Consider the following 13,773-nt stretch of genomic DNA (forward strand, 5'->3'; position numbering starts at 1 on the left):
AAAAGTAAAGCCATATGAAAGAGCACAAAAACCCAAGGAAGACTCATGCCAATGGAAAATCAAGGATTATGGAGTCCATGATCTTGACGTAAAAATGAGTAGGAAAATGCATTATGGCAGCAAAAAAGGTCAACGGTTATGAATATTTCAGGGTCATGAATGTGAAAAGCCAAAGTAGGAAAATGAGACTAGTTCAAGAGGCCATTACAAGAAGGTAAAGAATCACGAGACAGCACAAGCAGCCCTATAAAAGGACTCTAAACAGATGAACATCAAAATAGAAAACATTAGATCTAAACCAGGAGATTCTGTATTCCTTTGTGCACAAAAAGTTACATGAAACTCATTGTGAGCCAATTCATAAATCATTGTTTTATTTTCTTGTTTAAAGAACGTGGAAGGCTGCATCAAAATATAACAAATAGTGGAAAGACATCATGTTTACATATGATAAGTATTGTTCTGTAAAATGCCCAGCAATGCAGAACAATGTGTCAGATGTAATTATTAGAGCTGAGAGACTAACTTCTACTTTGCATCTAATATATTATTATGGCCACGACTCCACCATATAAACATCTAGTTTACAAGACATTTACGAAAATTCTGATATCACGATTTTTTATTTGTATTTTTTTGCTTTATTGGAAAAGAGCTTACAATCATACCATTCAGATCTAACCACTATCCTCATTACTGCACAACAAAAAATGTATATCATAGCTCTCTTAGCACCTAAGCCATCTAATCAAATTCTAGTTACACCCTAATCAGCATTATAACTATGACTCCACAGTCATCAGGATGATGACTAATTTGATATCCTTTTTTTGGTCAAGAGTCCATAATAATGCTCTTCTATATATATCCCCTTCTCTCTTCAGAGTCGTCCCTTTGTAATGCAATACACTAATGGAGTAACGGTGGGTAAAGATGATAAAAGAGCAGAAACAACCCAGGCTCCAAATAACATATTTAAAAAAGAGACCAATGCAGAAGTTTTACTCATACTACCAACACATAAGAGAGAATTCATAGATCCTTAACCTTAGGTATTATATGATGCATACCATTGACACCAATTAGCAAAAACAACAGTTCACGACTCCTATACTACCTAAAAGTTAATAACTTGACTAACTTCCATGTATAAATTCAACTAAGGGATGTGGACAATAAGGCTCACAAAGCAAGGAATGGACAAAGCTGTCTGAGACTTAAAAGGACAACTCTCCAACAAGCCCAAATGGAAACCACCAAAAAAGGACTACTTAAAACTGAAGACTCGGACAATGAGATTCTTGCACAACCTAAGGATTTAAAAATGCATATCCACTTACGAATTTTCATTCAGAAATACATTCAAGCATTCTCAGATAGGCCTCCAGAACAAACCATTCGGGGATTCTCAGACAGGCCTCCAGAACCAAACATTCAAGATCTGAAAATCAGTAGGCGAAGTATCATACTGGTACATGCATGCTATAACGCAATTGAGTATCTCCTGCCCAAATTGGCATTAACAGTTGATGGTTTGATAAAAAATATATATCAACATATTGCAACCTCTAAAAGCCTCCCAACTGAATCTGTTAAACTTTTAGTTTGATCTTTCCTTTAAAAGCCTCAATCTTTTATCACCAATTCTCCATATTTGAGTAATTCATCAAAACTTAAACCCAGTTGTTGTCGCCAATTCAGTTCATCTGGGGTAGAAAAATATAGCTATAGCAAGGGATGTCTTCCAGTAGGGATACATTACAAAGGAAACCAATTACAACTTTAGGGTATGAATATTGGAATCAGCATATAAATACGCCATGGAACATTAGATTCATCTTACAAAATATACACTTATCACCAAAATTTCAAGCAATGATGGCAAATGAACCATCTGTTGCAGGCAGATTGAAAGCTGAACTGCTAAGAATACAACAATATCCTGTAGAGACTCGAAATGAGTAGAAAAGCTGCCTGCCTGTCATGAAGTGCAAGACTTTGACAGCTCCCCATTTTCAATAGTAGAACATTGTAAACTTCTTTTGCTCTTCGCAAGGTTTGACAAATGCCGATGTAACAGTCCATAGTAGAGAATAGAAAACCAAACACTTGAAAATCATGTGTTGTGTACATGAGAGAAAGAACATGATGGGCAGTAAAAAATCAAGGGGACATAGAATTTGTATCAGGCTCCCAAAATCTAAATGATGATTTTCATAAGAGCTCCTTCAAGAGCTTTGTGTCAATCTACAGATCTGGAAATATTTGTCCTCACTGGAATACTCTTGCTGTCCTGCCCCCCAAAACTTGTCCATCCATTATTTCGTAGGAGGCATCCTTCAGATCAAAATAAAGAATGCCTTGAAACTTTGGTTCTTGATGCTGAGGAAAAGGTCTTATAATACCAATCTCTGAAAGCTCTTCAGTGAAGAGCTATTTTTACCAATGGCACATCCTGCCAACTGAAAAGGTGGTTTATGTGGGCACAGACCTTGCAAGCTAACTTTGATGCCATTGCACAAACCGGAAACACCTTAGCAACCCATGAAAGTTCACATGAAGATCCAAGAAGGATGCGCCATTTGGCATATCACCTGCATTGGAATGTTTAAAACAATTTACCCCTTATAACTGGGGCTACAGAGAAATATGCACTCATCAATGGATTCCTATGTCAAGCATTGCCCCTGTAGAAAAAACCAATAAAGAATTTACTCCAAGCCTAAGTTTGTCAGAAGCTGTTGCTAAAACCAACAAAAAACTTTTAAAGAATATATCATGACAAAATGCACTAGATATTAACACATGAAAAATGCACAAATTACCCATGTAAGTTAATTAGTTTGATCGCCCAGCACGAGGAAAGAAGGAATACCTCATCATCGATCTCAGGCATCAAGCTCGGAGCAACAGGGTAGGATCCATAGTTATTTCCACACTCATCTGTTCTTGATCCAAAAGTCTGTTCAGCTAACAGACTGGACTCAGGTAAAGCCTGTACTGCTTTTTCAAGCGTTGAAACTCGCCACTTTCTTCTACTGTAGAATATGGTACCACCCATTGGCTCAGGCTTCATAGACGCAACCATCAAATCACCATCCCCCTTTGTTTCAGAGGTACCGCCTTTACTTGTGTTAAAAGGCCAATAATCTAAAACAGAACTGTCACTAACATGACTTGAAGATGCACCATTCTCAATACTACTTTTAATTGTGGTGAACCTGCTTTTGTCAGTAAGCAATGTGTTTTCTACTTCTTGATTGGGATGGGACACATCTGATGTTGAAGTATGTTCACTTGTCCAAAGCTCATGCAATAATTTTGTAGTATTGTTGTTAGCAGCCACTATTGCATCAACTTTCCGTCGGGTTCTGACATAAACATTTTTAATAACTTGGCTACTCCCATGGCCACCATTGGTTTGTTTAAACCTTCCTGGTGTGTCAAGTTGATCCGTCTTATCTAGACACTCTTCTGCACCAGGGACACGCCGTGAATGGCTAGCATCCTTCATGAGTTCTTTAAGACCATCGGCAACCCATCTAGATGACCTCACCTGCATATAGAGAGAGATATGGAAATGCCACTAATGGTGCAAAACTAAAGTAGGACACAATCAGCATCAGAAAACCATTCAAACTTTATCCAGGATACAACCAACATCAGAATGCCATCCAAAATCTTAATTCCATCACAAGAATCCTAAACTGAACAGGTTAATCTCTTTTTCCTGCTAACAAACAGCCTACACAGGCCACAATTTGTACACACAAAACCTGTTGAAATGATTCCCTTATAGTAGCCCGCTTTTAGAAAGCAGAAAGATAGTGCCTTTCCATCGACAAACTTTTAAGATAGAGTGATTCATATGAAAAACCTGATTAGGATTGAAATCATGTCTCACACATCATTTTACATTTCAGGGGAAAAAGCAGCAAAAGTTTGTGTATTTGACTATGGAAGTCCAGAAAGGCTTTGAGTTTGACACACGTAAGGTAGCTGATCAGAAAATACATCAGCTGCACCAACACCAGGGCTTGCATCGTATCTTGTCCTTATTTATAGGCATAAGATATTATCATCATCCATATCTATAAGCAGGAAGATAATAATGTACAAACCAGCTGACTATTAACTATGACCTTGAAGATTCAAATTCTTGGGAAGAAAGTAAAATGAATAGTCTTGTGTCACAGCAAAGAAGGATCAATGATCGTTTGAATTCTGGACTACAATGAAGGAAATAAATTACAGGGTGGGGTGGGGTGTGGTTGTGCTTGTTGTGTAAGTTATATGAAAATATACAGAAGGCCAAAATGGCCTATGAGACATGAACGTAGTACAATGGAAGATGATGTCTCAACATAGGTACAATCAAAATATGAGTAAAAAGTCAATAGTGTATGGCATATGCTCATCACAATATCCCTCATGGGGGTGTTGCAGCAAGTTATAGCCAGTAATACATGCTTATCCCAATATCGGGTGTTGCAGCAAGTTATAGTGAGGCTAAGGTATCTCGACAAGCATCTCTTGCGGCAAGTGCTGGTAGCTCTGACCTGTCAACAACAAGAAGTAGTGGTTGTGGTTGTCTCACCCGACACCATGCTACAACTCTATCCAAGGAAACTCCTCCAAATGATGACCTATTATGTGATGGACCTACTACGAGATGAGTCCGTACAAAGAGGGTGCTGCAAAGATTGGAGGGTCCATCAAACTGCCAAAAGAAGTGGATCTCTACCTAGGTGGGTCTAGCTATGCTACTCTCTCAGCTTCTCAGCAGTGTCTCCATGTATCACCTAAGCTCAGGTAAGACGAGACCCAAATACTTCTGATCCTCAAACTCCATGAGACAGGATAGAGGTCCAGAGCCTTATTTGGAAAAGGCAATCGTATCTCCTACAGATCTCATATATACCATGCAACTGCCAACGGCATATTCAATTCTCCTTTGGCTCAACCTCCTAAGAGCAAAACATACACACGTGATCCTCTAGGGCTATCCCCTCATATCTGCTCCTCTTCTTACAGCATCACTATCAAGAACATTCAAACCCTGGATTTGACTCTAAATCCATAAAGGGATGTTTTTCACAATAAGCAGGACTTTGCTCCTAGTTGGATCTCACAGTGGGAGGAAACACTAGCAAGATAGTTGGAGGCTGTGAATCTGTGACGATACACTAAGGTTTCCAAAGAAAACATTAAGAGTGAAGGTCTTGAGAGTCCCGAAGGAACACGTGTAAAATAGGGGTCAAGCCCCCCAGAGGGTAGACAAAATTAAGTCCAATGGGAGATGAAGTCCCATATGTCTGATGAACATCTACTCAAGGGAATGCTAGCACAAGGGGCTAAAGGTGGGGCATTGTATACACACTAACTAAACTCACTAACCATCCATGAGACTAGCAGTGCGCAAGTACAAGAATCAAAAGTCCATGACTTCAAGTGCCTGCAGCCATGTACTAACTCTGATTATAAAAAATCCGCATCACAAGACTCCCAAAACCACTTGACAATAGCTAAGGCCTAGAGGCTAGCACAATGGTGGAAATCCTACAATTGGAACACCCGGTAGTGGACCATAAGTCACATCCACAGAGGCTGAGGGTCCACCTGATGAAACCCTAGAAACCTAGCTCCCAATCATGCCCAAGAAACCAAATGACCACAAGAGGCAAAGTTGGGGACATGGCTAGGGGCAACGTGTTCACAAAATCGAAGTCCCTCTGTATGAGACCAATAGTCTCAATAGGGTATTCCAAGATAACGGGATGGAACTGACGGGTAGAAAGATTCATGTATATGTGCACACAAGCATTTGTGGATACTAGATAGGATACATTATTCAGCAAAGAATCACTGGAAGTAGTAGTTTGTAAATCAAGATAAATATATGTTCTATGACAAGCACCTGCCCCTGGAAGTAGTAGCTTGTAAATCAAGATAAATATATGTTCTATGACAAGCACCTCCCCTGTCGTGGTTCACATAGTTTTGTGCCTCAAAATTTTCATGGTACCTTATATTCGCTTGCACATTAGTTGAATCAAGATGAAAGAGATTATCTATAAAAGAATCATGCAAGCTTGAATCGACTGAAGTGGTAATAGGGCCTCTCTCTCGATCCAAGATGGGGAGATTTTTGGATTATCAAACTGAGACTCAGAGTTAGTGAAGTTCGCTCTTGCAACCCTTGGTCTCCCAATAGCTCTAGTATCATGTGAGGAGAATACCTTGCAGTTTGCAAAGAAAACACCAAAGCACGTACAACCTCAACCTCAACTACAATAATTGAACTCAAATAGGGACTCCAGAAAACCAAAACACTTTTTGGATTATCAAATTGAGACACCAAAAGTTAGTGAAGTTCATTGTTGCAACCCTTAGTCTCACAATAGCTCTAATACCATGTGAGGAGAATACCTTAGGGTTTGCAAAAAACACCAAAGCTTGTACAAACTCAATTGAAATCGGAGAGGGACTCCAAAAACCCAAAATACAAAAGCATAGAGTGAAGGAATAACTCAATAAGCTAAATAAAGTAATATACCTCCAAAAAGTGAAGAAAACTCAAACCACTCTCTAGAAGTGGGCTGAGTGGAGGGAGTCAATAGAGATAGCCTCCAGATGGTCTCTAAACAACACACCACCAAAGCTCAGACTTTGAAGGATGCCACTGCAGCTTATGAAGAAGAAAATTCAGTTGTAGCACTCCCAAAGATGTGGGCAATAACAAACAAAACCTCTAGAGGAGAAAGTGCAGCCTTCCAGATGATCCAGAAAGCAAGCAGCAGCATGAACAAGTGAAAGCACAGCAAGCAAATTGTCCCAAGACAATGTCATCCAGGTCAGTTAGAACAGCAGCAAAACATGGTCATTTCAATGCTGGAAATGCTGGACAGCAACTCCAAAAAGGTCGCCAACAACCAATAGAAGTTGCAACAGCAGGTGGCATGCAAGAGACCAAGTGCAGGCTGCAGCTGATCTGGGGCCAGCAACAGATTTGGTAGCAGATGTAGTGGCCTGCCAGAAAGCATGCACAGCTGATCTAGGGGCGACAGCAGGTGGACAAAAAGGGTGAGGGTGCAACTAATGGATGGGGGAATATGCAGAGTGGCTGGAAATATCCTTATTTATATAGTCTAGTCACATGAGCCAACCAACTATCACAGGTGGCATGCAAGCACTCTCAAGTGGCGCCTGGACTCTTTTGGGACATTTAATGTGGACCCCTGAACACTCTTGGGACATTTAATACTTGAATTTTGGGGATGTTTTCATGAGCTGAAAAGGGGGGTTTAAGTTAGTTAACATTTTGTAGCTTCACATGGGGATCTTTTAAGGTCCTTTTGGATAGAGAGTGCATTGTTGTAGCTTTTGATGGCATTGATCTTGCATGATGTTGCAGAAGCATGGCTAAAGTGACATTTACACAAGGACATCCATGTAACATGTGTAGGAGAGAGAGAGAGAGAGAGAGAGAGAGTGTGTGTGTGTGTTGGGCGATAGTCGAATGATAAGAGGCCCACAGAAGTGTATTCATTGATGAGATGCCGTTTCTGTAGATATACATATGCTTGCAACTTGAACTAAAACCCTAATTTGCTGTGTAGTAACCAATAACCCCCATTCTCCCTAACGAAATGCAAAACCTCAAAACACATGAAACATTTCATTTCACAAAATGGGTTCATTGAATGTTTTTTTTTTCATAAAGAAAAAATTTTGTTGTAAGGGTTTCTTATAAAAGAAAACACGAGCATTGTTTCTCTTTTTCAGCTCAAGTTCTTTCCATACCCCTCCCTATGCATGTCATCACCTTCTCCTCCTTGTGCATCTCCTCCTCCTCTACCTTCACCTCTTCTTCTTCTTCTTCTTCTTCTTCTTCATCTTCTTCTCCATACATTCCACTGCCTCTCCCATACACCTCCTCCTCTTCTACATTGGGCCTCCCACCTTTTCGAGTCACGAATGCCTCCTTGCAAGGATTCCCACAAGGATTCCACTCATGACATTGTTATTTGTGAATTGTGAATGCTAATTTCTAAATGAGTAGGTGAAAGGGATGGTTTTGTTTTAAGCTTTAGGCTTTGGACTCTAGGATCTAGGTAGAATGAAAATTTTCATTTTTAATACTATAGTTATATAGTAAATGTGAGTTATCGTAAATAATATTAATGAATGCTTCTTGCTTGCATCATTACTTATTACTTTTAATTTGCATGTCCAGATGCATTTTCTCTAGTGTTAGCCATATTGGAGATTATTCACATATATTGAGACTAAGTTGGGTAGTTGGGCTTTCACTCTACTCCCAATCCCTTATTAAGAATGCAACCTAGGTTGGACACCACCAATATAGAATATAACAAATCTACCACTACACATTGATACAAGAGTGGTTATACATTTGAGACCTTGAGCTCCCTCCCACATAGGAGGGGCATGTAACTTAGTCCTATAAGTATTAACATTTTCCATTCTCTTTGGAGTATCGGTACCCTACAGCTAGCATATTGGACTACAAAAGCACTCAGTACACATTACAATAAGCAAACATAAACATTGCTTAAAGAAGTTATTATTGACTCTATTTTTCAATATGCACCCATCAAGGCAAGTAGCAGGTTCCTTTTCATCCTGTAATGTGTTCCTTCATTATTGATCGAAATCGGCATGCATGGTAATTTAGAATGCATGCTTAAACAACTTTTGTTCATTATCAATACCATCATAAATAGAATGCTGAGATTTTGATACTATTCAATATCCTTAATAAGCAAATAGTGCATATCATTGAGGGTCAAGTACTCCCTTAATATGCACCAGTCAATAACATAAGTAGGAATTCCCATGTTGAATTCGTTAAATTTGCATTCCTAGATAGAATTAAGGGGATGATGCAAGAGCGAAGTCCATTACCCATATATGGATCTCTATCAAGTATCTTGCCAGCATTTTGTATTAGATGGATAGGCTGCTACACTCGGCAAGTACATGGCCCTAAAAATGACAACTAGCATTTGAGCCCAATTCCATGGAGCATTTGCTTTGATAGTTATTTTGGATAGTCTCCATGCAATTCAATATTGTTGCTCTCACAAAGAGAGAAATTCATTGCAAGAAAATCATTTTCTTCAAGACAAAGTTGTCCAAAAAGTGCACTAGGCTCGAAACGTTAAGAGGAAAAGAGAAGATCTTGGCCCATTGTGTTGTAATAACTTGTTTTGATGAAATTGTAATTTAAAAATTATATCTTTTAATAATGAAGTCATGGAGCTATCTAATTGGTTTCCCAAGAAAATAGGACAAGAAATATTGATGCTCTCCAAACTCCACATATGATGTACTTGTATTCTCCATAGCCGAGAGAGAAACAGGGAGAGAAAATGAGCTGCCAAGAACAAAAAAGCAAAGATAAAAGAGAAAACACATACCTTGTTAAATGCATTAATGCCCCACAAAGCCATGAGTTGCATTGATGACAAAGGAGCTGCTTGTTTAAATCACAAGGGACCTACTTGGCATTTGACACAACTTCAATCAAGTGCAAACTTTCAATCTAATGAAAGTTTCACATTGCATATTGTTCTTTTTGCCCTACCCTTGTACCACATATTCTTGTCCACTGCATTGCCCAATGTCCATCATTCATGGTCAATGCAATGCTCACCATACCGAGAGCTAAGGGTATCAAAATTAAAGTTCTTTCTAATGAAAAGTCCATGTGAATTTTGATTAAATCATTAAGCTCAATTCTCACTCTAGTAACAATGTCCATAGTACGTTTCTGCTGCTGCAGGTCTGTGATCACCACTTTCCGCTGTTGATATGTTCTTCCGCAATTGATGTGACCTATCTTCAGCCTGGGTGATCACCTGTCCTTAGACTTTCAGTCATTTTCTGCCCTGATCTGTGTATTTTTCAGTACAGCAGTCTGCATTTCAGGTTTTCTGCTTTATTTTAGGGTTCTTGTGTATCCATTTTTGTTGTTAGAAATGCCACACTTTGTTTACTTTTGATCCATTCTCTCTGAGTTTTCTTTACTGCTTGAATTTTGAACTTGTGTTTTGGGTCTAAAGTCTTGGCACGCACATATTCCTTAACATCCCTTGCGTTCTTTCATCTTCTCTATATCTACCTCAAAATGACTCCTTTGGGTTCCACTCCTGATGACAAGCATAAAGACACTTATTATGTTAGCAGATATGTCAAGTCATGTGTGATTCTATGCATGCCAGATTAAGCTGGGCGCCACTGATATTTTGGGCATTTTATTTGTGCATTATTTGTGGCATTGTTGGCTATTTGCTGGCCAACCAACAGCTGTTTATGGCATATTTATTACCTATATATTGTACTCCTCCTCAGTCATTGTAATCATCACCTAGAGGTCCTATTGGAGAGAGGAGCTAGTGCCAGTGCCCATGCAGCCAATGACTCACCATTGTGCATGACTATCTCATTGCCAATATATTGTGCTCCTCCTCCTCCTCAATCATTGTATTCATCACCTAGAGGTCTTCTTGGAGAGAGGAGCCAATGCTTATTTCAGCATATGTATACGTTTCCATTGCTGCATCCACTTCTGGCATGATATCAAATTGCATGATCTGTGTTCCTATTGTTTGCTTTTGTTGATTTCAAGACTTCCCCTACCTCCTGCTGATCTGGCAACTACTGCCTACTGCCATCACCTTGTCTAACACCCTCTAGAGGCCACATTTTTGCTCCAGCAGCCTACATTTCACTGTTTGCTGCATTTAATGTAGGTCGCCAACAGGTCACCTGCATTTAATGCTGTCTAACCTATGTCTTTTACTTGCAGCTGCTGCATATTTTTTCTGCAGCAATCTGCATTTTCAGCCTGTGTCATCATCCTTCCCTGTTTTCGTCAGTTTGCTGCATACATTGCTTAATTCAGCCTGCATTTTGGTTTTCTAACCTTGACTGCTGGCTGGACAACTCTGTATATAGGTCGTTTTTGCTATTTCTAGCATTCTTTGGCTGTATTATTAACTTCATACAAATGTCACCCTCATCTTCTAATCAGCTTTTGGTTTCCACAATGTGTGAACTCTCATTTTTTGTAGTCTCTGCTGTTAGTTTGGCTGTCTCCTCTCTCTGTCCACCTTCTATCCTCTATCTTCTCTTTCTATCCTATCCAGATGACAACTCCATGCACTTCTATTGATGATAAGTTACATGGCCCTGACTATCTACCCTGGAGTGCTGTTATGAAAGCCTGGTTTATGTAGAAGTGGTTATGGTACATTGTTTGTGAAGCTATTCCACGTCCTCAGCATCCTTTCCCCATTCTAGAAGATTTAGATGAGGACAAACATGAGGAAGCTGTACTTACATGGGATACAGACAATGCACGTGCTTATTTTTCTCTCTTCAATGTATTTCTAAAGAAGTTCTACCAGGGATTACCTCCTACAGGACATCTCCGGAATTGTAACAGAAGCTTCAAATACTATACAAGGCACCTTTCCCCATGCATGCAACGACACTTTATGGACAGTTCCAGCAGATGAAGTTTGAGCCTAAGGACACTATTCAGTCACTTTTTGCTCCGTGTTACAAAGGTATAGGAAAAGTACAATACCAACTTCCACACATGCAATATGCTCTTCCAGAGGCACATCTTGTAGGGACGATACTCTACAAGCTTTAAAGGAGTGGCCAATGCTTTAAGGGCATAAACATCCTCTAGATGATGTGGTCACCCCTCACAACTCTCCAGTGCTAGAGAGGGAGTGTGTGAGGGTGGTGAGATGGGATAGGTGAACCTCATCCATACAGGTATACACGTGCACAAGTTCCTGAGAGGGACATCTCTGATGCATCGACTAAAGACTGGCAGGTTCAAATCTTGGAGTTGGGATTGACATCCATGTTCATCATGGGCTGGCATTTGATAGAGAGCGGGATTGGCTCCTAGTCTGAGCTCACATGAGGGGACACTTTAGCAGTCTGGCCAAACACAAGGAATCCATGGTTACATATGTTTAGATGGATTTTCAACACGATGGTCTTACATGCTACTACGAGAATTCACGACAGACATTGAGAGCTGCCTTGATTCCTCTCTTTTTTTGAGAGCTAGTACGACCGACATCGACATCGACATCGACATCAGATTCTCTCTAAGGCACCTTGGTGGTGGCTTGCACAACCACCGCTTAGGTACCCAAGGTTCTGCTTTGGTGGATATTGTTGTATGTATTGTGACGGGACATTATCATTGTATATTGTATTATATCAGATCACCAATTATCTGAGAGAGGGCATTAGTAGATATATCAGCTCATGTGTGAGTTTGTGCATGCCAAATTCGATTGGGCACATGACCAATATTTTAGGAATTTTATTTGTGTATTATTTGTGGCATTTTAGGGCATTTTATGCCAATCGACCAGCATTTAATATTGGCCGACCAACTACTATTTGTAGCATATTTATTGCCTATATATTGTGCTCCTCCTCCTCACTCATTGTATTTATCACATGGAGGTCGTGTTTGAGAGAGGAGCCAATGTCAATGCCCACGTAGCCAACGACTTGCTGTTGTATGCAACTGTCTCATGTCTCGGTATATGGATTCCATTTCTCGAGCATTCTTCTGAATTCAGTTCTTTTGCAATATTTTTCTTTTCTCTCCATCTTGTGTTCAGCAATCTATTTCAGCATATGTATATGCTTCCATTGCTACATCCACTTCTAACAAATTATCATCTTTGAATGTTTGTTAAAGACTTCTTGTGTTCAAATTCAAGTTTTGGTGATGTCCAAGATGATGTCTCTGGGTGCTCTAGATGTTTGAGCTTCAAATAGGGGTGCCACACAGAAGAAGAAGGTTTAGTGCTATCATTGTGACAAGAAGAGATATCTCTGAAAGATCTGTAAAACATTAGCAACATTGCGGAAGAAGTAGGAGCAAATAAAGCAAAAGGATAACAACTCCATCAATGAGTCGTCGTCATCTTCACATCTAGGTTCAAGCTCCAACCATGCAGCCCCAACGATGGCTGCATGGTGCACGTGTCTTCCTTCCAAGCTGCTAGTACAAGTAATGCAAGTCATCCCTCACAATTCTCCAATGCCAAAGAGAAAGTTTGAGAGGGTTGTAGTTATGGGGCATCCATCCCAACAAGGGGCATCCTTATGCATCAATGAAGTTTGCTCATTCGAAATCCAAGACCTCGGATTGACATCCAAGTGCATGCAGACCTATTTCCCAAAGAGGAGTGTCTTTATGCATCGACGAAATCTGCCAATTTGAAATCTAGAGTTAGGACCGACATCTAGGTGCATATAGACCTGTTTCAGTACACACAGCAGGATCAGCTCTTAATTGAAGGACTCATGCAAGGACACTTCCACAATAAAGCTAAGGATGGGGAATCCATGGTCACATATGCTACTTTAAAAACACTGTTAACAGGTATGAGAGGTTGTTATGACAACTTTCTATTTTTATAGCTGGTATAATAAACATCCAAAACTCATGGTCTCTCTCAAGGAACCTTGGTGGCAGCTTACACACCGACTACTTGTAGTCATTGTTGTATGTGCTAAAGGTTCATTATTATTATATATTGTATTGTACTAGATCACCCATGATCTGAGAGAGGGTGTTAGCAATTGGTGCATCTCTCAGGCAAGTCTATGCATGTAGAGTGGACTTTTTTTAAAAACTAGACTAGCTACATTTATTGTGTCAACTTTTGTACTAATTGATTGACATTTTTGCCCTATTTT

General features: G+C 39.8%; 1 protein-coding gene across 2 annotated transcripts in view; it reads right to left on the reverse strand.

Annotated features, from left to right (window-relative positions):
- Positions 1–2,030: 2,030 nt before the first annotated feature.
- The window catches only part of LOC148041856 (uncharacterized), a 40,606-nt gene continuing 28,863 nt past the window's right edge, over positions 2,031–13,773 (reverse strand). Inside the window, exons 10-11 of one of the 2 annotated variants that reach the window (XM_087683348.1) lie at positions 2,876–3,556; positions 2,031–2,687 (exon numbers count right to left, since the gene is read on the reverse strand). In XM_087683348.1, coding sequence (XP_087539474.1) covers positions 2,670–2,687; positions 2,876–3,556 — 699 coding nt within the window. In that variant the 3' untranslated portion in view covers positions 2,031–2,669. Of the gene's footprint in view, positions 2,688–2,875; positions 3,557–13,773 lie in introns of those variants that run through there. The other variant, XR_015691658.1, reaches the window with a different exon arrangement.

Source organism: Lygodium microphyllum, chromosome 1 (assembly GCF_053477565.2).
Source record: "Lygodium microphyllum isolate KBCC chromosome 1, Lygodium_microphyllum_v1.1.10, whole genome shotgun sequence".
NCBI lineage: Eukaryota > Viridiplantae > Streptophyta > Polypodiopsida > Schizaeales > Lygodiaceae > Lygodium > Lygodium microphyllum.